Source organism: Halteromyces radiatus (assembly GCF_025201355.1).
Source record: "Halteromyces radiatus strain CBS 162.75 chromosome Unknown BX664scaffold_3, whole genome shotgun sequence".
In the NCBI taxonomy this organism is placed as follows: domain Eukaryota; kingdom Fungi; phylum Mucoromycota; class Mucoromycetes; order Mucorales; family Cunninghamellaceae; genus Halteromyces; species Halteromyces radiatus.
Window position 1 is genome coordinate 1298443 of NW_026251689.1, and position 23389 is coordinate 1321831.

The following is a 23389-nucleotide window of genomic DNA, read 5'->3' on the forward strand; positions in this document are numbered from 1 at the left end:
TTTTTTCTATCTGAAAGAAGAAACGTGACATGACTTTTTTACATCTCTTTATATCAACAATACTATCATTATCGTTTGTCCATGATACCATCATACTAGCTCAGTCCACCAATCCTCTACAAAATAATCAAATCTTATCCTCCAACATTACATCAGGTGCTCAACACCATTTTTACTTTAGTACAAAAGGAAACACTTTGACAGCGAGAAGTTTAGAAAAGACACTATCTTACTTTAATAGTTTTGATGGTCAAGTTAACGATCTCAGCATTGGTTTAGGCATTCTGAACAACAAACGAGCACCAAATACAATCATGGATAACAGTACCAATAGTGTTTATTTAACCCTAACAAGTTGTTCTCAACCTTCTCCACCGTCCAATTACCAAGGTGACATTCCCAGTATTGATCTTTATTTATCTAAAGCGAGCAGCAATACCCTTCCTGGACCCACCAACAATCAAAATAATGATACTGTAGACGATACCAAACCCGGTCGAATCAGTTGGCAAGGTGATCATATCTCGGATCTATGGATTGGTGTGGTAGCTCCTACTTTAACAACTGGTTGGACTGGACAATGGACATACGAATTAGGTATATCCACTAACCGTAAGTATTTTCATATACATATATATATATATATATTAGAGAAAAACTAATCTTTATTTTTTTTTCGTTCTTTATCAGAGTGGATGCATCCTCTTCATGGTGACAATGATTCATTGACATTGGACGATACAGACAATACACATGCATTATTTCTTTCACCACCTTATTCTACACAACAGCAACCAAAACCAAACTTTACAGCTCTGGTAACACAAAATATGCCCAAGGAACTAGAATATTCGTATTGTGCGGCAAAATCGTACCAGGTATCAGGTTATTCTATCAACGTCACTGAAACTCAACGAGGTCATCCTGGGCAACAAAATGGTATTCCTCTTACACAACAACAAATCATGATATCCAACTTAACTTTAGGCCAAAATTATACAGTATACATGGTAGAACAACAGCAATTACCTATTTCATCACCAACGACACCGGCTACTACCATTATTGGGACTGCAACACCTTTAAAAATATATACCAAGTCAAGTAAGAAGATAAGAAAATGGAAAAAAAAACAAGAAGATAAACATCCTTATTTTTTCATAGATGCCAATTGTCGTATGATGTACAACCTTGATTTTTGCAGTGATGTGGCATATAGTGTACCTACAGATCCAACACATGATATATGGAATATTACTTATTCTTATGATCAACAAGCACAGGCATTATTCGAACCTTTTGCAACAGCATTATCACAATTCAACTGCAACAATACTCAGTACTCATTAGTCCGAAATTGTGATGATTGTTATCGCGACTACAAACGATGGCTCTGTGCAGTCACCATCCCAAGGTGTACCGACAATAGCACTTCAATATCAAGTACAATCTCGACACGCGATGTTGCTAATGGAAGTTCGAGAAACCCATGGATTGATTCAGCTTACCAACCTGGTGAATGGACAGAATTACTCCCATGTATTGATGTATGTTATCAAGTTGTGCAAAGTTGTCCTCCTTTTCTACAATTCAATTGTCCTGAAGATGATCTTGCTCGACAACAATATGGTTATTGGAAAGTCAATGGATCTCTTGGAATAAATCGACCCACTTGTAATCGACTGAATATGAATGTATCCTTGTTAGTGATCTCTCATGGCATCCGATTATCTTTATCTTCTTCATTATTGATTTCATTGTTTATTTTTTATATTATATTTTATTCATTATAGCTAGTTTACATGTAGTTCAAAAAGATTTTTTATATATTAGAATGAATAAAATAAGAAAATTATTGTGTTCAATGATGATTTGAATCGTTCTGATAATAACTTTTTTTGATTCGTCAATGCAACCGAACTTCCCACCCGCTGCATGTGAAATGCCCACAAAAAGATCTGGTGCAAGCGCCTTTTTTTTTTTTTTTATTTTGCTTTGTTTTTTTTTTTCCTCTCCTTTTTTTTTTTTTCTTTTTCTTTTTTTCCCACTTTCTTTTCTTTTCAATCTTTGAAAAATATGGCGACTACACTTGTATCTGATATCATCTTACCTGAAGTCGATCGACAAATTAGTCAAGACCAAGCTCTATGGCCTCCAGTGAAAGGATTTTTTATTTTAAGTGTAACCAAGAAACGAAAGCCAAGTACTACTTGGTAAGAAAAAAAATATTCTCACGCTTCAAGTAGAAGTGGTTTTTATTTTTATATTTATTATTATAGGTATATTTTATTTCAAGGAAACGAGATTCAACCTATTATTACTAAGAATGAAGCAAAAGTACGTGATGCTCTCAACAAGAAAAAAGTCAAGGTGGTCAAGATTCGTGTAGAAGATCATGATGTTCTCAATTTTATTACTGGAGGGTAAAAAAAAAAAAAAGTTTAGTTAAAGCGATTGTATGTTCTCTCTCTCTTTCACTATATATATATTTATTTGATTTTGATTTTTTGATATTTAGTTTGACTGCTATCAAGGCTTATGTGAATCGTCGTATCAAGGTAAAAAAAAAAAAAAATTATGGGATAGAGCTGAAAAAAAAAGTACAAGAGAAAAATGAAGTTTCTTTTTCTCATATCATATTCTATTAACTAACATAGGTGAAAGGTGATTTGGCTCTTGCACAACGACTGGTGACTCTATTTGAAAAAGCAGGTGGACACGAAGTAAGTGAAAAGAAAGAAGAAGACCAATATGATAGTATAAGATGCTCATTTTTTTTTTTTTGGATGTTTATAGCGTGCATTGGATTTTATTAGGCAAAATGAACAGCTCCTTTTAAGGGTCAATCCTGATAGTGCCAAGTTATAGGATATTACTTTCTATGATAATGGATGAAATAAAAGATATATTTACCTTGTTTTTTTTTTATTATTATTTTTTGGATGATGATGCGAGATTGATATTATCTTTTGTTCATGTCATTGCTAACATGGTTGAATTGGTGCCAAACTTATTCATTTAGTGACACTATAACAGCAACTTTGACTGTTTTCCATTTATGGACATCTGCCACAATCTTCATGCATTGAACAATGATGATTCCACTAATTGATAGATTGATTGATGATAATGTCAATGAGGACCATGCAGATGATTATTTTATAACCTCTCCATCGGATTGTGGGTTGTATTGGATAAAATATTTCTCCATTGATAAATGTGCTTTATTATAAATCCTCTTGATCATAAATTAGTTACGCATATCGAATTTTTTTTTTTTTTATCCATATTAACATCACAACGATAATAGAGAACAAATAATTATTTTTTTTTTTCAAACATTGCTATCGATGCGATCAAACCAAGTATTAGATAGAGACAAAAAGACTCATTTTTCCTTCCTTCTAAGTACATTCAAGGTTTCATCAGATACACTTTTGTAACCATCTGTCATTCAATCTCTTCCAACTCTTATTGGTTCGCAACTTCGGATTTAAAGATGAACAAGCTGAAAGTGGCTTTTGATTGACTCACCGACTATCATTTTTTTTTTCTTTTTTAGCATTGTTCCCTTTTTTTTTTATATCTCTTTTTTTTTTTGTTCTTTACTTTTTCTTTTTTATATATTTTGTTAACAATAATGTCAACTTCAACTGAAAAGTTACCTACAGATATGAAATCCATTCTCAAGATCCTTATTCATCAACCACACCATTTCTCAGCGAACGATGCAGAAGACGCTATTAATGATATTATGAATGGAAACGCTACTCATAGTCAGATATCTGCTTTTTTAGTTGGTTTACGGTTACAAAATAAAGACTCTGATCCTGTGATTGTTGCAGCTTGTGCAAAGGCCATGCGTAGTCATGCTAGATTGATTCCTTATGAAAACTATGAACATGTAGAAGGCAACGTAGTGGATATTGTGGGTACTGGAGGTGATGGACATGATACTTATAATGTATCAACAACTGCATCTATTGTGGCTGCTGGTGCTGGTGCCAAAGTAGCTAAAGTAAGTTTATATTATATATATAGTTTAAGTGGATGATTGATATATATATATATAATTTTTTTTTTTTTATATATAGCATGGAAATCGTGCAGCATCATCTAAATCAGGTTCGGCAGATTTAATGGAAGCACATGGATGTCATATTGGATTAGTAGAACCGGAACAAGTAGCAAGTATCCTTGATAAGACCAACTTTTGTTTTTTATTCTCACAAACATATCATCCTGCTATGAAACATGTCGCTTCTCTCAGAAAAGAAATTGGCATTCCAACTGTGTTTAATCTTCTTGGCCCAATGAGTAATCCTGCAAAACCTGCTCGTGTCGTGGTTGGTGTTCATTCTCCCCAGATTGGTAGCTTGATGGCAAATGCTTTGAAATTAACTGGTGTACGTGGTGCTTTGGTGGTTTGTGGAAATGAAAAATTGGATGAGGTAAAAGAAAATCAATAAGTGGAATCATATTGATAATGCAAAAAAAAAACGCACAGACTGATTTTTTTTTTTTTTTTTTTGATTTCACTCTGTTTTTAGATTAGTCCTTCTGGTGATACAAACGTAAGTTTTTCTCTCTCTCTATATGGAAGTTAGATGATCATATTTATCTAATCATCATTTTTGTTATAGTATTGGAGAGTACACGAAAATGGAGATATCACTACTGGTACATTACATCCTACAACAGATTTTGGACTTGCAACACATCCTTTGGCAGAGGTGAAAGGAGGCGATTGTTATGAAAATGCGAAAACATTAGATCGACTATTAAATAATCAACTACCGGAAGGGGACCCGATCCTGGATTTTGTATTGTTGAATGCAGCTGCGTTACTGGTAGTCGGAGGTGTTGCTTCGGATTTCAAAGATGGTGTTAACAAAGCAAAGGAATCTATTCAATCTGGAAAAGCTAAATCAGTACTGGAAGCATTTAGGGTAGCAACTACTGCTTTACAACAAAAACATTCATAGACTAGTTTAGATTTAGGTTAGATTATATATATATATATATCCTATTTATTATTATTTCCATATCTACATCATATTGAATCATCCTTCCTTTTTATATAATTTTTTTTTTTTTTATATAATCTTCCGTTCCCGCCAATGACATATTACCAACATATTTGTACTACATTATTTGAATTATCATTTGATCATCATGATCCTCCCTTTAAGCAGAAAAATAAAAAAGATCGCCAAGACATATACCAATTCAAAATCGACTTGACTTTATTAGGAAAACGCACTTAACCCGAACAAATCAAAAGAATGAAGAGGAGACCAAAATTATTGATAGAAATAATTAAAGTAATGTGGATAGATGTGCTAAACTATTTTCCCTATTGGCTAAATGAGATGATGATGATGATGGATGTGCTTGATCTACAAGGGAAACTATACTTTTTTGTAAACGTTGACTAGTATCCAAAGCCATTCCATCCCATGGTAAAATCTTATTTGATAGATGTTTGTTTTGTTCTAACCAAGATGCCAATGATTGATTGTTGATACTATACAAATGTCCTTGAATAGGTGAAAAATGAGGATTTCCTTGAATAAATAATAATGATCCATCAGATGTAAGATGAACATCATCATTCTATTCAAAAATAAAAAAAAAAACAAATTGAGTTTTGTATAAATTAAGTTCATTATATCTTACCAAATGTATCCAATGTTGTAATGAAGATGATGATAAAGTTGATGAAAGGTGTAATTGATATGGATAGAGTATAGGAGCCCAATTTTGTATAGAGTCTATATATGAAAAAAAAATGAATGAATGAAATGAATACAAATTGATGATGATTGAATTATATATTATTACCAATATCATCTTTCATCCATTGTCTTGAATCTACCCATTGTATATGAATAGAAGATGATTGTAACCAATCACCATTTTCTGTCATATATCTACATGCTGCTTTGATATCCATGGATGTCAGTTGTTGAGGAGTGAATAATAAATGAGATGGTATAGTTGTAGCAGCATATAATACTTGAGTTGAAGATGATGGTATAGTATACAAAGTAGAACGATCCAATGCAAAAGGAGTCCAAGGTAAAGGAGACATCCATACTAAATGTGCTTGTAAAATACTAATTATATATGATCAATAAAAACAAATCAAGAAAAGGGAAAGTTTATAGTTTTTTTTACCTTTCCACAGTTTGGTTTATAATAGTCATTCTAAAATAAACGCGGTCATGTTGAAGATTGGCAGTACAAGAATGTACTATTAAAGAGTCACTGGGTGTATAGTTGTTATGAGAAATACCTTTATGAGATAAGAGTGGTAATAAACCTGGAGGAGGTTGTAAAATATTTTTTGTTCTTTTCCGTTTTTGTTGATCAAGTTTAAAAACGTGGGCAAGGTCGTTTTGTAACACTGTTTTTGAACCAAGTAAAAAAGCGTGTTTTGTATGTACCTAAAATAAAATATATATTAGTTTTTATATAAAATATAAAATAAAATATATTTTTTTTTTTTTACAGTTTGTTTTGTATGTCTATATTGAATTTGAGTTGATAAAAGTTTCTTTGATAAAATATTCAAGGTTTTTTCCAAATTATCTTGTTCTTGTTTGCTCATTTTGGTAACAAAAAGGATAATAGATAGAAAGAAAAAAAAAAAAAATGAGACTTAATTAAAAGTCAACTGCTAATAATAGACCATGATTGGAATGATTGGTTGTCGATCTTTTGATTGCAAGACTAAACCAAAAATATTTTTTTTTTTTATTTTTTTAGTGTAAAAATATAACAAGGAACAAAAAAAAAATCTCTTCTTTTTTTTTTCTTTTTTTTCTTTTCATCTCTTTTTCTTTTTTTTTCATCTTTTTTTATATTCTTTTTTAATTCATCATCTATTATATATACCATGAAAGCTCTTATTCTTGTTGGAGGTAATATTTATATTATTTTTATATTTATTTATTATTTTATTTATTCATCATCTAATAAAAATATTATAATTAGGTTTTGGTACTCGTTTGAGACCTCTTACTTTAACTCTTCCTAAACCTTTAGTGGAATTTGCTAATCGTCCTATGATTCTTCATCAAATTGAAAGTCTTGCCAAGGTAAAAAAATATTATATAAATTTTTTATTTTTATTCTTATTTTTTATTTTTTATTTTTTTTATTTTTGATTTGATTTGATTTAGGCTGGTGTTACTGATATTGTATTGGCTGTTAATTATCGTCCTGAAATTATGGTGGCAGCATTGAAAGAATATGAACAACTTTATAATGTAAAAATTACATTCTCTGTCGAAACAGAACCTTTAGGTACGGCTGGTCCTTTGGCTTTGGCAAGAGAAATTCTTGGAAAGGATGACTCTCCATTCTTTGTATTGAATAGTGATATTATTTGTGATTATCCTTTTGAACAATTACGTGATTTCCATTTATCTCATGGTAACGAAGGTACTATTGTTGTAACCAAGGTAGACGATCCTTCCAAGTATGGTGTTATTGTGAATCAACCTGGTCATGCTTCCAAGATTGAACGTTTTGTGGAAAAACCTAAGGAATTCATCAGTAATAAGATCAATGCTGGTATTTACATTCTTAGTCCTTCTGTATTGGACAGAATTGAAGTAAGTGTGTGAAAGGGAATAAATAAATATTAGGAAAAGAATATTTTTATTTATTTATTTATTTTTTTATTTATATATAGCTCAAGCCTACTTCTATTGAAAAGGAAGTTTTCCCTTATATTGCACAAGATGGTCAATTACATACATTTGAATTGGAAGGTTTCTGGATGGATGTTGGTCAACCTAAAGACTTTTTGACCGGTACCTGTTTGTACTTATCTCATTTGGCCAAGAAAAATCCTCAAGAATTAGCAAACCCTACTTTGGATTATGTTCATAAGGGTAACGTTATGGTACATCCTACTGCAAAGATTGGAAAGGATTGTCGTATTGGTCCTAATGTCGTCATCGGTCCAAACTGTGTGGTTGGTGAAGGTGTAAGATTACAACGATGCGTTGTTTTGGAAGGTGCTACTATCAAGGATTATGCTTGGGTGCATTCTAGTATCGTTGGTTGGCATTCATCCGTGGGTCGCTGGTCTCGATTGGAAGGATGCTCTGTTTTAGGTGATGATGTCACTATCAACGATGAAATCTATGTCAATGGTGGTTCCATTTTACCTCACAAGTCCATTTCTGCCAACATTACTGAACCTCAAATTATCATGTAAATAGACTACTTTCCTCCGTTCTCTTCCTTTATTATTATTATTTATTTATCTTTCTATTATTTATCCCATCATCTTTTATTCTATTTACTCTCCCTCCTTTTTTTTTCTCTTTACATCTATTATATTGTTGTCCTCATGATTTCATTTATCATTTAAACCGTTTCTAATGTCTTCAAATAAAATACATTCAATTTGTTTTTATATCAACCTTTTCAAATAAATATATCATCAGCATGATATATCCATAGGAATCATGATGATAAAGAAGGATTAGATTTAGTATAGGAAACATCATAGGTATAGGATAATCACTCTGTTTATACATCACCAAAAAAAAAAAAAAAGTAGGCTCTAATTATGGTACTATAATTTTTCTTTTTTTATTATTAAGGATGAGAAAGAATATGTAATAGTAAATAATGTACATATATAGAGAAACTATACTAGAAAAAAAAAAAAAGAAGGAACTAGTTATGAGGTGGGGTGACGTGGAGTTGATGTTCTTTTCTTGAGTTTCTTGAGCCAGTGATGACGAATCAAATCGGACAAATTGCATCGTTTATGGACATCCTGTTGTAAAGCCAAAGAGATGAAAGACCGAGCCATGATACCAACGTGATCGGGGAACGTATAATCCACTCTGGTGATATGTTGATAAGTATCCATATATTCTACATGTTCAAAAGGAGGTTTGCCAACCAGTAGTTCATATGTCAATACACCTAAAGCCCAAACATCCACTTTTGCATTATGTGGTCGATTTCCAATCATTTCTGGTGGCAAATAATCTAATGTTCCACAAAATGTGTTTCGTCTTGGTTGTCGATCAAAAACAGCCCATCCAAAATCAGCCAATTGAAGATGTCCTTGTTTATCTATAAGAACTATAAAGGAAAAGAAAAAGAAAAAAAGAATTAATAAGTAAAATTTTTTTTCTTATTGTTTTATCATCTTACTATTTTCTGGTTTGATATCTCGATGAATCACACCTAATTTGTGAAGATAATAAAGAGCACTGGCAACTTGATGTATACACTTTGGATTGATTCAACCAAAAAAAAAAAAAAGGAAGTTACCGTTAAATGTTTATTCAAATGAATAATAGTTTACCTTTGATGCCAATATATCTGTGAATCGTCCATGTTCTTCCAATTTGTTATATAAGGAGCCTTGAGTAGCACAATCAAGCACAAGGTATATATGTTGATGATCTTGAAAATAACCATACATTCGTAGAATATGAGGATGTCGTAAATGTGCATGAATTTCCACTTCTCTTCGAAGAAAATGAGCTACTCCAGCTTCTTGTAATTCTTTCTTGATCAGAATTTTCATGGCAACCACTTGACGTGATTGTTTTTCCCTTGCCATATATACATTTCCAAACTTGCCAGTACCCAAATGTTTCCCTACATCAAAATCATCAGTGGACCACTCTTTTTTCCTGTGTAAAATTAAAATCATAGGGTTAAATAAATATAAATCATCTTTTTTTTTTGTCTTGGATACTTTTGATTGGTCATAGAGGACACCTGTTTTCGTTCATGAATATCAATAGGAATGACAGAAGGATTGACACCAAGATTACGTCGCACTAGAGGTGAATCCATATAATTCTTAGTTGAGTGACTTTTTGTTTTTTGTGCTAATTGTCGATAATAAAGTGCTCGTTTTTGTCGTAAGAGACTAATCTCATTGGTATGAGATGAAGGAGAAGAATGTGGTGGCGTTTCAACTGTGATATGACGAGGGGTATAATCTACAAAAGCCGAGGGTGGTGGTAATGGTGAGGTTAATTCCGTCATGATAAGTGATGTAGTTTGGTCATGAGTAGTTTCGTCGTCAGTGATCATTTATTTTTTTTTTTTTAAAAAAAAAGGGGGAGGGAGGGAAAGAAGAAGGGTGAAAGAGAAAAGAAAAGAAAAAAAAATAATTGCTTGGTTGGGTCAAAAAGGGATTTTGAAATTCCGGATTTGGTAATCTTTTAGGATTTTGCTGATCAAAACCATAATGATTGATGTGTTTATTCCGTTATTCCAGGTCTATTATATGAAAAAAACAAACCCATTAAATAAACATTTGGTTAAGAATGAAACTACAGTATTCGGAAGTCTTTCTTGTCTTTCCTTCTTTTTTTCTTTTTTTTTTTTGTGATCCTTTCATGTCAACATTATTGTCACGATTGATTATTGTTATATCCATATTAATTCAATACACCGTTTCACAAAGTAAGTTTCTTTTTTTTAAAAAAGAAAATATGATTATCCTTTTGTAATCGATCTTTTTATTTTTTTAAATAAAAACAAAGCTATGCTGGCTGTAGATACTGATACTGGTCGTGCTTGTCTTGTTGGACTTCATGATTGCCCAGATGGTCAAACGTGTATTCCAGAAGATGAAAATTATGGTCATTGTGGTCCAGTTCAACACTGATTGTTTAAAACACCGCCTTTTTTTTTTGTATACTCAAAAGCTCAAACGAATAAAGTCACGCACCTCTTTTCTTTTCTTTTTTTTTTCCTACTTTTATTTTCTGTTCTTTTTAACTCTTTCTCCTCCTTGTACTTAATACTATATTTTTATACCATGTTTTCATTTTTACGACGAACAGCAGGTGTCGCCGCAGAATCAACTGCAAAAGGTAATAAAACCATCTATTCTTATTTCATTTTTGACAAATACTTTTTTATTTCATTTATAGCACTTCGAATGGACGGTCTTCAAGGTTGGCAAAAGGAATTACCTATGCTTACTTTACAAAACAAAGCTGATTTGGACGCATGGGCTATAGGATGTGATAAGGATATTGGAGGATTTTCTGAAGCTTCATTAGAAATTACACCACATAATACCGGTCGTTTTTATGGTTATCTTTCATTGGATCTACCTGTTAACCCTGAAATACAACAAAGTGGATATGCTGCTATACGGTCAAAGGTTAAATATTATATAATTATATATATTATATATAAAATAATGGAAGATACTTATTACAAACGATTCTTTTTTTTTTGATAGGCTCGAGCATCATCTATGTTTGGAACACCATGTTGGGATACTAGCCTGTTTAGGTATTTAGCTTTACGAGTGAAAGGGGATGATCGAAAATATTTTGTCAATATTCAAACAGATGGTGTCATTCAAACTGATTTATATCAACATCGACTCTTTTTGAAAACTCCTGGTCAATGGGAAACTGTGATGGTAAGTCCTTTTTTTTTTTTTTTTTAAAGAAAACATAGTAATGATCTATATTTTTTCTTTTTTTTTGTGAAACAGATACCTTTCCGAGACTTCATTTTAACCAATAATGGAATGATTCAAGAACAACAAATTGAAATGTATAGAGAAAAGGTCAAAACAATTGGTATATCACTTATGGATAAAAAAGAAGGCCCCTTTAGTATAGAAATTGAATCAATATCAGCACAAAACACTCCATTTACAGAAGGGGATCTAGATAGAATGGAATAAAAAAAAATTTAATTTGAAATGCCGCATTACTTTTTCTTTTTCGTTTCTTTTTTGTTTTTTTGCCCCTCTTTCTCGTTGTTCTCCGTCTGTCTTTTTTTTTTTTTTATTCTTATTTACTGTACACGTCAGTATGACTTTGAAGGAACTAAAGATAAAAACGAACGTGGTAAAACGGTACGTGAATAACAACAAAAAGGAATATCTCTTTATAACTTTGTTTTTATCATTAGTATTTACAAGGAACATATTGGATATGGAAAAGAAGCAGAATGTCAACAACAACGTATTGATAAATTAGTTGCGGAAGGTGCTGATGAAGCTGATGTTAGAAAACAGGTAAATCAATCAATATATATATATATATATTACAAAGTTTATATATTGAATATTTTTCTTTTTATATAGCAAGAAGTACTCAAAGAAACAAACCAGATGATTCCTGACGTGAAGAAACGTCTAGTTGCAGCATATGTTGACTTACAAGACAAAGCGGTAATTGAAACTAAATGGGTAACCTTTCCAGAGGAGAACATTTAATCTTTTTTTTTTTTTTTTAGAATGATCCTCAATATCAAGGAAGTGAAGAATTACAGGAAGCTCAAACAGTACTTGGTGATATTGATATTGATTCTTTTGAAAATAGATCTTAAATATAGTATATTAAGATGATTGTTATATTATTATTATTATTTTATTTATTTCATATGACTCTTTTTTTTTATATATATATTTATATATATATATATATATATACATACAATTTTCAAACACCAAATTGGGATAATTGCTTGATGTGGTTTTTCACTCTCCGTGTGCCCATTTCAAGGATAAAAATAAATTTTTCTTTTGGACCTCAGTTTCGCCCTTTTCTTTGTTCTTTTTTGTCTACTTTTTTTTTTTTGTTGTTAACATCTCGAAAAAAGCCTCTTTCTTTTTCTTTTTCTTTTTCTTTTTTTTTTTCTTTTTTATTTTTACTTATATTGTTCTGCTTGGTAAGTAACTATAAAAAAAATATAAAAAGAAACCATTGACTCATCTTTTGACAGTTGTTGTTTTTTTTCCCTTAGAAAAAAAAAAAGGAACACGCTCATCCTGACTCGGTGAATATAGTAAAAAGAAGAAGAATATGCAAGACGATAGTAGAACAGACTTGACAAGTCTTCCTCATGAAAATAACAAAGGACCTTCTGAAGATGCTATTCTACACCTGTTACAAAGTCGTTACAAGAATGGTTTACCTTATACCCGACTCGGTCACTCTACTCTTATTGCCGTGAATCCTTATCAAACACTTGACATATTGAATGATCCAACTTTACAATCCTATGCTGATGTTTGTTATCGAAATCTATCTGATTCCAAGCCTGTTATGCAACCTCACGTATATGATTTGGCAGCTAAAGTATATTTCCATATGCGAAGAACAGGACAAGATCAATCCATCATATTAAGGTAAACAAAAAAAAAATAGAGTTAAGGAATAGAGAAAAAAAAAACATTTTTATTACATACATTTTGGTTGGTTGTGGTATAAATATCACACTTTCCATATATGAATTTGTGTACCCGACTCTTAACATGTTTCTTTTCTGTTTTGAAAATAGTGGGATCACTGGTTCTGGCAAAAGTACTACTCGTGCTCATCTTTTGGAACAAATCCTATTATTATCAACACACACCAAGAAGGAACGTAAATTACAACAACAAATTCGACAATCATCTATTATTTTAGAAGCATTTGGACATGCTCGTACTTCCCAAAACAAATCGGCATCTCAATTTGGTCAATTCCAGGAAATTCAACTTAATGAACGTGGACACTTGGTGGGTGCACAAGCTTTGACATTTGCATTCGACAAATACAGACTCCTTGCAACTCGTAGAGGAAGACTAGGTGAACGTACTTATCATGTATTCTATTCTCTTTTGGCTGGTACAACTCCGGAAGAAAAGACTGCGTTATACATCAATTTTGATTTGGATCACTTTTATTATTTGAATAATCAACAATTGACAACAGAAGATGAATTACATTTTGGTGATTTGAAAACTGCTTTAAGGACATGTGGATTCAAGGCTTCTGTTGTTACTGCCATGTTTCAATTATTATCTGCAATTTTACATATGGGAAACTTACAATTCACCGAACCTGAAGATTCAATGGTACAAGATGCCTGTGCTGTCAAAAATGTCGACGTCTTACAAGCTGTGGCTGCTTTACTCGGTGTTTCTCCTCACAAATTAGAAACATCTTTGACGTACAAACTACGATTGATACGAAGTGAATTATGTACTGTGTTTTTGAATCCTCGAGCTGCTGAAGAACAACGTGATGCTTTTGCCTGTGCTCTGTATCATTCGCTCTTTGTATGGATTGTGGAAAATCTCAATACAAAGCTTTGTCATGGTGATCCTGCAAACTTTATTGGTCTAATGGACTTGCCTGGTTTCCAAAACTTCTCAAAAACTGATGACAATGGATTCGAACAATTCTGTTTCAACTTTGCCAATGAACGACTTCATCAATTTTTGATTCAACAACAATTCAATGACGATAGTGAAGCAATCCAAGATGGACTTTTATTACCCAAGGTACTGACAATGGATAACGTTGGATGTTTGGATTTATTAGGCGGTAACAACGGAAATAATGGTGGTACGAGTGGACTTGTAGGTGCAGTCAACAAGGCAAGTGCGAAATATCAAGCTGGTGCTACAGATGCTACCGATGCAAATTTACTGGCTGATATGCAACGACAATTCAATGGTCATCCTTCCTTCATCTCTGCTCAATCATTCTCGTTTGGTATTCATCATTATGGAGGTACGGTACACTACTCAGTAGATCGTTTCTTGGATAGAAATATGGATTCCATGTCACCCGATTTCGTTAGTTTATTGCGTGATCACAGTACAAACAACTTTGTCTCGTCTCTTTTCCAAAGCATGGCTATGGCAACTGAATCTCACCCCAAAGATGATCGTACTATCGTCAAGGCACAACTTACTTCGAAACCAACTAGAGCACCTTCCATGCGACGCAAAACAACAAAACGATTACAGCGCAAAAATACCACCAAGCAAACACCAACCATTCTAGAAGAATCAGAATCCATGGCAGCAACAGCAGTGGATACATCCCAGGATATCATTCCAGAAGAAGAAATCAGAGTATCAACAGTTTTGGATCAATTATACACCACACTCAGTGATTTGTTTGTTACTATGGCCGGCACTCAAATTTACAATGTGATTCACATTCGACCTAACGATTCACAATCACCAGATACATTGGAAAGTACACGTGTCAAACATCAACTACGATCCTTTTTAATCTCTGATTTGACATTACGACGAAGCAAAGAATATGTGATCAATTATACCTTTGCCGAATTTGTTACTCGGTATGAAACTATGGTGATCAACATGGTGGATACAACAAACAAGACGGAACGCGAACAAACCGAATCACTATTTGCTTTCATGAATTGGAATGAACATCATGCTTATCTTGGACGTGATTTGATATGGTTGGCATACGAACCTTGGAAGGAATTGGAAGATGGATTACGAATTGCTGAAAAGGATGCACGTGCAAAAGCAAAAGGTACTCCCACTGGTGAATTAGCGGCTGCTGGTGCTGGTGCTGCTGCTATAGGTGTTGGTGGTGCTTATGCAATGGATAGAAAGGATGATGATGGTATGCAAGAATTTCGAACGATGCCATTATCCGGTGAAGATCCTACTTCTTATGGTGGTGTTCCCCCTCCTGGTTTTGGTGATTCGACATCTGGATATCATGGAAAAGATGATGGTTTGTTGGGTGCTCCTCATATGACTGGAACAGCAAGCATGTATGGTGGAAGTTATGCAGCTAGTGAAGATGGTAATCGACGTGATGATGTTGCAAGTCAATGGGGTGAAGAATCAGAATGGGGTATCAATGGCCTTGGTGAAGCGTAAGTTGATTGATCATGATAATATATATGAATATACATGTTAACTTGTTTTTTTTTTTTTTTTTTTTTTTTTTTTTTAGATTTGGACCCAATATGGATATGAGCAAAATGGTGGAAGATTATCAATCACCTCAAATAGAAAACATTGAAGAAGTTCCAATTACAGCATTACGTATCTGGTGGGTACGATTTGTTTGGTTTATGACTTGGTGGGTTCCTTCACCTCTTCTTAGTTGGATCGGCAAAATGAAACGTGAAGATGTGCGTATGGCTTGGCGTGAAAAGTTCACTCTCTGCTTGTTGATCTTTTTATTCTCTTGTGTGGTATTATTCTTCATTGTTGGTCTTGGTTATATCATGTGTCCTGGTACAAGCACGATGTACTCTTCTGGTAATGTCAATATTCACAATACACAAACCGATAACTATGTTAGTGTCCGTGGTCAAGTCTATGATATTACAAACTTCGCCCTTACGAATCATGGTACTCAATCTTATCCTGCTACTGCTGATACAATGGCTGAAATTGCTGGTCTTGATGTTTCCAATACGTTCCCTATACCTTTGACTCAAGCCTGTGCTGGTTTGGTTACCTCTGATACAATTTCAATCACTCCTAACAATACTATCAATCTTGGTCCATTTGTACACAAATCTGGTGGTCAACTAGCAGATCCTTCATTGAAGGCCATGGCTGATCCTCGATGGTACTGGAATACTTTTTTGCCTGGTATGAAGATGTATAAGAAAGGTACTCTCGTGATTCCTATCTCTCAACTCGAAAGTGACTTCAAAGGATGGGGTCGTAATGCTTTGGCTGTGAATGGAAAAGTATATGACATCACTGATTATCTATCTACAGCAAATTACTATGGATCAGCCAACCCTGCTTATCATTTCTTGAACAGTGCGGTGGAACAGATCTTTTCGCGATTTAGTGGTACGGATGCAACAAATGAATGGAATAAATATTTTGGTCAACTCTCAGCTGATGTACAACAACAAAATATGAATTGTTTGAACAATGCATTCTATCTTGGTGATGTGGATATCCGTGATACTCCCAAGTGTACCTTCAGTAACTATTTACTCTTATCTTTTGCTTGTCTTATGTGTCTAACTATTTTGGTCAAATTCCTTGCTGCTCTCCAATTTGGTGGTGCTCCTACTCCAGAAGAACATGACAAGTTTGTTATTTGTCAAGTACCTTGTTATACTGAAGATGAAGAATCTATTCGAAAAACCATCGACTCACTGACGGTACTCAACTATGATGATCGACGAAAGCTGATCTTAGTTATTGCTGATGGTATGATTATGGGTAGCGGAAATGATCGTCCTACTCCTCGTATTGTTTTGGATGTGCTCGGTTATGATACTACTCAGGATCCTGAACCTTTGATGTTCAAATCTATTGGTGATGGTAGCAAACAACTCAATTATGGTAAAATCTATTCTGGTCTCTATGAATGTGAAGGTCATGTTGTACCCTATCTTGTGGTGGCGAAGGTTGGCAAGGCTTCAGAACGTGCAAAACCTGGAAATCGTGGTAAACGTGATTCCCAAATGATTCTCATGAACTTTTTGAACAAGGTTCACTTTGATAGCCCTATGACGCCTATGGAATTGGAGATGTATCATCAAATCAAGAATGTAATCGGTGTTCATCCCTCCTTTTATGAATATATCCTCATGATTGATTCTGATACGGAAGTGGAAGCCAACGCTCTTAATCATATGATCTCAACTATGCTTCATGATGGAAAAATTATTGGTCTCTGTGGTGAAACAAAACTTTCCAATGAAGATCGATCCTGGACAACTATGATTCAAGTGTATGAATATTATATTTCTCATCATTTATCCAAAGCGTTTGAATCTCTCTTTGGTTCTGTTACCTGTTTACCTGGCTGTTTCTGTATGTACCGTATTCGAACCCCAGTCAAGAATGAACCTTTGATCATCTCACCCAAAGTCATCAATGAATACAAGGACAATCACGTTGATACTCTCCACAAGAAGAATTTACTCCATCTTGGTGAAGATCGGTACCTAACTACTCTGATGATGAAACATTTCCCCAACTACAAGATGAAATTCACACCATATGCCACATGTCAAACTGTCGCTCCGGATAAATGGGCCGTTCTCTTATCACAACGTCGTCGATGGATCAATTCTACTATTCATAATTTGTTGGAAGTGGTATTGTTACCTGATCTCTGTGGATTCTGTTGTTTCTCTATGCGATTTGTGGTATTATTGGATTTGATTGGTACATTGACTCTTCCTGTGTCTGCTGTGTATTTGGTTTATTTGATCTACGTGATTGCGTCTAATACTGGTCCATTCCCAACGATTGCCCTCTGTATGTTGGCTGGTATGTACGCTCTCCAAGCGATCTTGTTTATTTTGAAACGACAATGGCAACATATTGGGTGGATGGTGTTCTATATCCTAGCTCTTCCTGTTTTCTCATTCTTCCTTCCGGTCTACTCCTTCTGGCACTTTGATGATTTCTCATGGGGTAATACTCGTGTAGTAGTGGGTGATAACAAACAAAAGAAGATCATTGTGACAGATGACGAAAAGTTTGATGAAAAGATGATTCCTCTCAAGAAATGGAGTGTGTACGAACAAGAACTTTGGGAACTCGGATCAAGTGGCTCTAGGGACAATAAGAGTTACTATTCTGCAAGTAAAGGAAATCCTGGTGGTACTGGTGGTAGTGTTTATGGTGGTGGCAGCGTTTATGGTGGTGCAAGTCAATACGGTACAAATGATTATGGATACGATTATTACCGCGATACCAAGATCAATGAAAAACCAAGTCGAACGCAAACACCTTCTTATATGCCTTCTTATGCTGGATCAGTCATTGCTCCTCCTCCCATACCTGGATCTGAATTTGGTGGACCTCAAGATTATATGATGATGCAACCTACCTCATTTGCTCATGGCCCTGGATCAGTTCACAGTTTTGGTGGCAATGATATGGATTATGATCAACAAAGTATGTCTGGTAGAAATAGTCCTCATTTCAATGGCGGTAATCATCCTATGGCAATGAGTCAATACTCTATGCCCATGTCTACTGCTTCTTTTATTCCTCCTGGATTCCCTAGTGATGCTGAAATTTATGAAGTCATCAAGCAAATTTTATCTACGGCTGATCTGATGGCTATCACAAAGAAACAAGGTATGTATGATAAAAAAAAAATCATCAAGACTAAATCACTCATCATCTTTTTATTGTTATTATTATTATTATTATTATTATTACAGTTCGTACTCAATTGGGCGCTCATTTTGGATTTGACATGATGATCAAGAAGGAATTCATCAACTCTAGCATAGAAAGCATTTTACAAGAACGTACAGAAAAATAGACACTTGAAATTTCTCATTCCATTTTTTTTTTTTTTTTTATCTATCTGTTTACCATTACCTCATATTCAACTATATATTTTCCAATCACAACTTATCCTTTTTTATTTATTTATTTATTTATCATTTCTTTTGTTTTTATTATTGATCAACATTGTTTATTCTTTTTTTTTTTTTGGTAATAAAAAAACCCCACATTTATTTTCATCAATACAAATCATTACGTGCAACTTTAGAAATATATTCTCTCCATATAAATAAATATCAATGACATCCAATCATATATAAAGATAAAGTACAAAAGGGTTGTTCTTTATTGTAATAAAGATAGAGAGGGGACTAATTAAAATGTATGTATTCCTAATCACTATTGCTATCACTATCGTCATCGTTATATGCTGCCAATAATGAGCCTAGTGCTGTAGTTTTTGAAGACTTATCATCCTTGTTCACATTCTCGTTGTCTATTTTGACTTTCTTGTTGGTAGGCTCTTGCTGAATCTTGTTGTCATTATCTTCCATTTCGTCCTGTTCACGTTTTTTCTTTTTGACTAAAACCAAGCCAGCAATTGCATCCTTCTTTGGTTTTTTGACTACATTCCCTTGACTTGATTTCCTTTTCACTGTTGCTGTTGAAGTATTAGTAGTGTTAGTATTTGTTGTTGCTATTGTTGATTCAGTTCCATTAGTAGTTGCAGTCCTCGCCTGTTCTACGGCTCTATCGTTTCGAACGTTCTGTTTATATTTCTTTCTCTTTGTCAATATCATGTCAATTTTTTTCTTTTTTTTACCTTCTATATTCTTCTAATTCCTGCATTTCTTTCAGCTTGAGATCTTCGTCCAGTTGTTTTTGAGTATCTGATAATGATTTATAATAGGCAGCTTCTTCGGGATCAATACGTTTGACAAGATTGCTGAACCGTGTTGCTTCTCTGAATTCTTCTTCCTTTTTATTCTTTTGTTCCTGAAGTCGTTCATATAATGTTCGTGGATCATATTCAGCTTGTGGCGTTTGTGTTGATTCAATCGATTCTGATGATTATCAAATAGAGGAGACACGCGATTTTATTATAAAAGTAGTGCATAAGAAAAAAATGGTTAATCATTATAGTTCGAGTTCTAAAGTCCTTTTTTTTTTTTTTTTTTTTACCTTTTTGATTATCAATAATTTGTTCCTCGTCATTATTAATGACAGAGTGTGAAACAAAGCTTTTAAATGACATTAATTATGGTTTAATAATAAGAAAAAAAAAAAGAAAAAGAAAGGGGCGGAAGAAGAAATTGTAATTTTTTTATGCCTATCATGTCAAAGCAAAAAAAAAAAAAAGGAAGTTTTGTTCAAAAAGAGTCTCTCACTTTTTTTTTTTTGCAGTCACCAGCTTGAATCAAGGAAACCCTTCCGGACCTTGAAAAATTTGCTTTTCAAGACAAAAAAAAAAAACCTCTATATTCTCTTTTTCTCCTTTCTACTACTTTTATTGGGATGAAGCCAGGCTTAAAAGAATTTGTCAATGATCAAGTCTCGACCTAGTAAGTCAGCAACTAAAATAGTTACAGTCTTATAAACAATGGTGATACTAATCAACTAAATAATTTCATTATCTATATACAAAAGTTGTGATGCTGATCCAGAAATATTGACAAATTATATCCTCGCTCTTATTACTGAATCCAAACACTCTACCGATCTCGATTCGTCTCTTAAGGAAAAACTGGAAGAATTTTTTGAAGATGGTATATATATAAAATGATCCTATAAATGTCCTTGTTTCTCATTCTTCTTCTTATTTTTTTTTTTTATTTTAGAAACAAGTGGATTTATTGAACGATTAGGTCATTTCTTGAACCAACCTATGACAGAAGAACCAAAAACTCCCACTGAAAAAGAAGAAGAAGAACAACCTCCAACACGCTCATATAACGATGAAGATGAAGAAGATGAAGAAGATGGTGATCGAAGCTTCAAACATCGTCGACCTAGACAAGACGATAATGACACTTCACTTAAACGACAATTATCACAACAGGAAGATAACGATAATCCAAACAAAATACGTCGTAGCTATCGACCACATCGTGATGATCCTTCAGCAAATGATATTCCAAGTGGGCCTGCATCAATGTCATCTTCAAGCAACCGACGCGGTGGATATCAAGGTAAATTTAATGGACGTGGTGGATCAAGACGAAACTATCTCTCAAAACCCATGTGCAAAGACTATAATGGTAAGAAGAAGATTATATTAAATAAAATAGAAACTGATTTTTTTTTATTATCACTATTATATTATCGTTATTGCTAAACAGAAAAAGGATTCTGTGTGCGTGGTGATCTTTGTCCTTATGATCATGGAAGTGACACTATTGTCTATGAGGAAGGCAATTCATTCAATAATCGTTCAAATCAAATGATGCCTTTGATGCCTCCTGGTGCTCCATTTTTCAATATGCCTAATATGCTTGGTAAGTTGAACAAGATGATGAATGTATTTCTCTTATTGATCTTCTTTGTTTTTTTTTTTAAAAAAAATATATCTATTTCAAGGTAAAGATACCTTCACTCCTGAAGATATGACAATGATGCAAAATACTATGGCAGCTTTCCCTATGAACATGCCTTCTGGAATGATGCCTAATGCAGAAGAAATGTTCAAGAATATGATGCAATTACAACAACAAATGGGTGTTCGTGGTGGTTCCCCTAGGAGAGGTCGTGGTGGTGGTGGTCGTGGTGGTCATATGGGTGGAGATCGATACAGTAGCCGGCAACAACAACAACAACAACAACAACAACAACAACAACGTCAACAACAACAAAAACTCGTGACAGCATTGGTAGTGGACAACATTCCTCCAGAAAAATGTCAAATGACGACAATCAACGATTATTTCAAGAAATTTGGTACCATCACAAATATTAGCTTACAACCCCAAAAAGCCATTGTCCAATTTAGTACTCGTGAAGAAGCGGAAGCGGCTTATTCCTCTCCAGAAGTGATCTTTGATAATCGATTTGTCAAACTATATTGGCACAAGGAAACGGATGATACTTCTCAAGCCAAACTCAACAATGGTAGTAGTCATGGAACCTGGAAAACTCGTCCTAGTCGTGATCAAACTCATCCTCCAAGCAGCGAACCTGATCCATTGGCAGTTGCCGCTAAAGCAGCAGAATTACAAAAACTACGTGATGAAAAAGTGAAAAAGCGACAGGAACAAATGAAAGCAGTATTGGATTTACAGAAACAAAAGGAACAATTATTACAACAACAGATTGATGAACAAAAGCAACTTTTGGCAAAATTGAGTGACAAATCTCTGACATTGGCTCAAAAGGAAGAACTATTGGCCTCTCTGAAGAAAATTGCTTCTGATATTGATGCTTCAAGATCCAATACTGTGGCTCCAAGGTCTCTTCCTATCGAAAACTCATCATCAACCGAAACGTCAAACTACTTGAAAGAAAAGTTAGCCAGATTGGAAGCAGAGGTAAGTAAAAAAAAAAAAAAAAAAAAAAAAAAAAAAAAAAAAAAAAAAAAAAAAAAAAAAAAAAAAAAAAAAAAGTCTTTGAATACTTAAAATATAATTTCTTGTTATATTTAGGCAGCATCTTTGGGTATTCCTACAGATCAAACTCATCGACCACAAGTTGGTGGCTATTATGGTCAAGGTGGATGGCATGGAAGACCTGGTGCTGTTATGAAACGTAGTCTAGACAATCGTCCAACAAAAGTGATGATCAAGGATATCCCTCAAGATACAAGCAATGAAGATCTACAAACTCATTTCCAACAATTTGGACGGATATTATCCTTTGAAAGTGGACAAGATGGTACCATTGCTCATTACTCACAAAGATTCGAAGCAGAAAAGGTAAATGAATCGAACAAAAAAAAAAAAAATTGACCGGAAATATATTAATTCCTTTTTTTCCTTTTCCTTTTTAACTGAAAACAAAAACTATGATAGGCAATGGCCATTGGACCAAACTTCCCCGGTGGAAAATTATCATTATCTTGGTATACCAACAACTCATCATCTTAGTTTTGATAGATCATTATATATATTTTTCTTATTATAGTATTTTTTTTTTTTTTCTCTTTGGAATCTATCCCCACTAGTTTTAGTTTATTTATTTATCTATCCAGTCAAATATTGTACATATTAAAAATGCTGTTGTTTTTGTACGTGAATATGATGGTTATACATTGAAATGAAAATTCTCAAGGGTTGTCAAAAGGAATAGTTCGATAATCAAAATGATCAGTTGCCTTTTTTGTCTGTGTACGTGCCTGTCGAGTCAAAGGACCAGGTATCAGTGAATGCAGCATATTGT

The 23389-nt window shown here is 33.7% G+C and overlaps 11 protein-coding genes across 11 annotated transcripts; 8 read left to right on the top strand and 3 right to left on the bottom strand.

Moving 5' to 3' along the window:
• Positions 1-8: 8 nt before the first annotated feature.
• On the top strand, positions 9-1811 carry BX664DRAFT_328586 (stretch-activated Ca2+-permeable channel component-domain-containing protein). Its single transcript, XM_051544628.1, has 3 exons — positions 9-612; positions 691-1104; positions 1165-1811. Exons 1-3 carry the CDS (start codon positions 30-32, stop codon positions 1791-1793), a joined length of 1626 nt encoding a protein of 541 aa, XP_051401407.1. The 5' UTR covers positions 9-29; the 3' UTR covers positions 1794-1811.
• A 204-nt stretch (positions 1812-2015) lies between these two features.
• BX664DRAFT_328588 (uncharacterized protein) lies at positions 2016-2934 on the top strand. Its single transcript, XM_051544629.1, has 5 exons — positions 2016-2213; positions 2280-2423; positions 2519-2558; positions 2658-2723; positions 2797-2934. The coding sequence occupies exons 1-5, from the start codon at positions 2077-2079 to the stop codon at positions 2866-2868; spliced, it is 459 nt and encodes a 152-aa protein (XP_051401408.1). The 5' UTR covers positions 2016-2076; the 3' UTR covers positions 2869-2934.
• Positions 2935-3754: 820 nt separating this feature from the next.
• BX664DRAFT_260167 (anthranilate phosphoribosyltransferase) lies at positions 3755-4985 on the top strand (the record flags this gene model as incomplete). Its single annotated transcript, XM_051540623.1, has 4 exons — positions 3755-4018; positions 4095-4451; positions 4551-4574; positions 4644-4985. 4 exons carry the CDS (start codon positions 3755-3757, stop codon positions 4983-4985), a joined length of 987 nt encoding a protein of 328 aa, XP_051401409.1.
• Positions 4986-5239: 254 nt separating this feature from the next.
• Positions 5240-6651, bottom strand: BX664DRAFT_328591 (uncharacterized protein). The gene is made up of 5 exons (XM_051544630.1): positions 6515-6651; positions 6181-6449; positions 5845-6119; positions 5680-5774; positions 5240-5616 (listed from the first exon to the last, which is right to left on the bottom strand). The coding sequence occupies exons 1-5, from the start codon at positions 6611-6613 to the stop codon at positions 5320-5322; spliced, it is 1035 nt and encodes a 344-aa protein (XP_051401410.1). The 5' UTR covers positions 6614-6651; the 3' UTR covers positions 5240-5319.
• Positions 6652-6842: 191 nt separating this feature from the next.
• On the top strand, positions 6843-8613 carry BX664DRAFT_328594 (mannose-1-phosphate guanyltransferase). Its single transcript, XM_051544631.1, has 4 exons — positions 6843-6926; positions 7000-7103; positions 7188-7622; positions 7703-8613. Exons 1-4 carry the CDS (start codon positions 6902-6904, stop codon positions 8231-8233), a joined length of 1095 nt encoding a protein of 364 aa, XP_051401411.1. The 5' UTR covers positions 6843-6901; the 3' UTR covers positions 8234-8613.
• Positions 8614-8629: 16 nt separating this feature from the next.
• On the bottom strand, positions 8630-10122 carry BX664DRAFT_328595 (kinase-like domain-containing protein). The gene is made up of 4 exons (XM_051544632.1): positions 9743-10122; positions 9344-9677; positions 9190-9268; positions 8630-9117 (listed from the first exon to the last, which is right to left on the bottom strand). Exons 1-4 carry the CDS (start codon positions 10084-10086, stop codon positions 8705-8707), a joined length of 1170 nt encoding a protein of 389 aa, XP_051401412.1. The 5' UTR covers positions 10087-10122; the 3' UTR covers positions 8630-8704.
• Positions 10123-10722: 600 nt separating this feature from the next.
• Positions 10723-11736, top strand: BX664DRAFT_328598 (complex I intermediate-associated protein 30-domain-containing protein). Its single transcript, XM_051544633.1, has 4 exons — positions 10723-10874; positions 10935-11170; positions 11252-11437; positions 11513-11736. Exons 1-4 carry the CDS (start codon positions 10820-10822, stop codon positions 11705-11707), a joined length of 672 nt encoding a protein of 223 aa, XP_051401413.1. The 5' UTR covers positions 10723-10819; the 3' UTR covers positions 11708-11736.
• A 44-nt stretch (positions 11737-11780) lies between these two features.
• BX664DRAFT_97999 (tubulin binding cofactor A) lies at positions 11781-12571 on the top strand. Its single transcript, XM_051549817.1, has 4 exons — positions 11781-11881; positions 11938-12043; positions 12113-12199; positions 12265-12571. The coding sequence occupies exons 1-4, from the start codon at positions 11838-11840 to the stop codon at positions 12355-12357; spliced, it is 330 nt and encodes a 109-aa protein (XP_051401414.1). The 5' UTR covers positions 11781-11837; the 3' UTR covers positions 12358-12571.
• A 109-nt stretch (positions 12572-12680) lies between these two features.
• BX664DRAFT_384460 (chitin synthase) lies at positions 12681-19230 on the top strand. The gene is made up of 5 exons (XM_051549182.1): positions 12681-12699; positions 12754-13159; positions 13312-15666; positions 15747-18865; positions 18952-19230. Exons 2-5 carry the CDS (start codon positions 12834-12836, stop codon positions 19053-19055), a joined length of 5904 nt encoding a protein of 1967 aa, XP_051401415.1. The 5' UTR covers positions 12681-12699; positions 12754-12833; the 3' UTR covers positions 19056-19230.
• Positions 19231-19338: 108 nt separating this feature from the next.
• BX664DRAFT_357451 (N-terminal domain of NEFA-interacting nuclear protein NIP30-domain-containing protein) lies at positions 19339-20297 on the bottom strand. The gene is made up of 3 exons (XM_051547957.1): positions 20204-20297; positions 19845-20085; positions 19339-19771 (listed from the first exon to the last, which is right to left on the bottom strand). Exons 1-3 carry the CDS (start codon positions 20274-20276, stop codon positions 19414-19416), a joined length of 672 nt encoding a protein of 223 aa, XP_051401416.1. The 5' UTR covers positions 20277-20297; the 3' UTR covers positions 19339-19413.
• A 222-nt stretch (positions 20298-20519) lies between these two features.
• BX664DRAFT_328609 (uncharacterized protein) lies at positions 20520-23199 on the top strand. Its single transcript, XM_051544634.1, has 7 exons — positions 20520-20583; positions 20669-20787; positions 20860-21279; positions 21361-21516; positions 21599-22542; positions 22657-22926; positions 23023-23199. The coding sequence occupies exons 1-7, from the start codon at positions 20537-20539 to the stop codon at positions 23095-23097; spliced, it is 2031 nt and encodes a 676-aa protein (XP_051401417.1). The 5' UTR covers positions 20520-20536; the 3' UTR covers positions 23098-23199.
• The last annotated feature ends 190 nt before the right edge of the window (positions 23200-23389 follow it).

Bases quoted from the DNA above. Each gene is read 5' to 3' on its own strand.
- BX664DRAFT_328586 (XM_051544628.1), top strand. From the start codon at position 30: ATGACTTTTTTACATCTCTTTATATCAACAATACTATCATTATCGTTT. The intron at 613-690 runs GTAAGTATTTTC...GTTCTTTATCAG, and splicing joins ATTAGGTATATCCACTAACC to AGTGGATGCATCCTCTTCAT. The intron at 1,105-1,164 runs GTAAGAAGATAA...ATTTTTTCATAG, and splicing joins AAAAATATATACCAAGTCAA to ATGCCAATTGTCGTATGATG.
- BX664DRAFT_328588 (XM_051544629.1), top strand. From the start codon at position 2,077: ATGGCGACTACACTTGTATCTGATATCATCTTACCTGAAGTCGATCGA. The intron at 2,559-2,657 runs GTAAAAAAAAAA...TAACTAACATAG, and splicing joins ATGTGAATCGTCGTATCAAG to GTGAAAGGTGATTTGGCTCT. The intron at 2,724-2,796 runs GTAAGTGAAAAG...GGATGTTTATAG, and splicing joins AAAAAGCAGGTGGACACGAA to CGTGCATTGGATTTTATTAG.
- BX664DRAFT_328591 (XM_051544630.1), bottom strand. From the start codon at position 6,613: ATGAGCAAACAAGAACAAGATAATTTGGAAAAAACCTTGAATATTTTA. The intron at 6,450-6,514 runs GTAAAAAAAAAA...ATTTTATTTTAG, and splicing joins ATAGACATACAAAACAAACT to GTACATACAAAACACGCTTT. The intron at 6,120-6,180 runs GTAAAAAAAACT...ATATATAATTAG, and splicing joins ATAAACCAAACTGTGGAAAG to TATTTTACAAGCACATTTAG.
- BX664DRAFT_328594 (XM_051544631.1), top strand. From the start codon at position 6,902: ATGAAAGCTCTTATTCTTGTTGGAG. The intron at 7,104-7,187 runs GTAAAAAAATAT...GATTTGATTTAG, and splicing joins AAATTGAAAGTCTTGCCAAG to GCTGGTGTTACTGATATTGT. The intron at 7,623-7,702 runs GTAAGTGTGTGA...ATTTATATATAG, and splicing joins CTGTATTGGACAGAATTGAA to CTCAAGCCTACTTCTATTGA.
- BX664DRAFT_328595 (XM_051544632.1), bottom strand. From the start codon at position 10,086: ATGATCACTGACGACGAAACTACTCATGACCAAACTACATCACTTATC. The intron at 9,269-9,343 runs GTAAACTATTAT...ATCAATCCAAAG, and splicing joins CAGATATATTGGCATCAAAG to TGTATACATCAAGTTGCCAG. The intron at 9,118-9,189 runs GTAAGATGATAA...TTTCCTTTATAG, and splicing joins AGATATCAAACCAGAAAATA to TTCTTATAGATAAACAAGGA.
- BX664DRAFT_328598 (XM_051544633.1), top strand. From the start codon at position 10,820: ATGTTTTCATTTTTACGACGAACAGCAGGTGTCGCCGCAGAATCAACT. The intron at 10,875-10,934 runs GTAATAAAACCA...TTTCATTTATAG, and splicing joins CGCAGAATCAACTGCAAAAG to CACTTCGAATGGACGGTCTT. The intron at 11,171-11,251 runs GTTAAATATTAT...TTTTTTTGATAG, and splicing joins ATGCTGCTATACGGTCAAAG to GCTCGAGCATCATCTATGTT.
- BX664DRAFT_97999 (XM_051549817.1), top strand. From the start codon at position 11,838: ATGACTTTGAAGGAACTAAAGATAAAAACGAACGTGGTAAAACG. The intron at 12,044-12,112 runs GTAAATCAATCA...CTTTTTATATAG, and splicing joins AAGCTGATGTTAGAAAACAG to CAAGAAGTACTCAAAGAAAC. The intron at 12,200-12,264 runs GTAATTGAAACT...TTTTTTTTTTAG, and splicing joins TTGACTTACAAGACAAAGCG to AATGATCCTCAATATCAAGG.
- BX664DRAFT_384460 (XM_051549182.1), top strand. From the start codon at position 12,834: ATGCAAGACGATAGTAGAACAGACTTGACAAGTCTTCCTCATGAAAAT. The intron at 15,667-15,746 runs GTAAGTTGATTG...TTTTTTTTTTAG, and splicing joins ATCAATGGCCTTGGTGAAGC to ATTTGGACCCAATATGGATA. The intron at 18,866-18,951 runs GTATGTATGATA...TTATTATTACAG, and splicing joins GGCTATCACAAAGAAACAAG to TTCGTACTCAATTGGGCGCT.
- BX664DRAFT_357451 (XM_051547957.1), bottom strand. From the start codon at position 20,276: ATGTCATTTAAAAGCTTTGTTTCACACTCTGTCATTAATAATGACGAG. The intron at 20,086-20,203 runs GTAAAAAAAAAA...GATAATCATCAG, and splicing joins AATTATTGATAATCAAAAAG to AATCGATTGAATCAACACAA. The intron at 19,772-19,844 runs GTAAAAAAAAGA...TCGAAACGATAG, and splicing joins GAATTAGAAGAATATAGAAG to AGCCGTAGAACAGGCGAGGA.
- BX664DRAFT_328609 (XM_051544634.1), top strand. From the start codon at position 20,537: ATGAAGCCAGGCTTAAAAGAATTTGTCAATGATCAAGTCTCGACCTA. The intron at 20,584-20,668 runs GTAAGTCAGCAA...TATATACAAAAG, and splicing joins AATGATCAAGTCTCGACCTA to TTGTGATGCTGATCCAGAAA. The intron at 21,517-21,598 runs GTAAGTTGAACA...ATCTATTTCAAG, and splicing joins CAATATGCCTAATATGCTTG to GTAAAGATACCTTCACTCCT.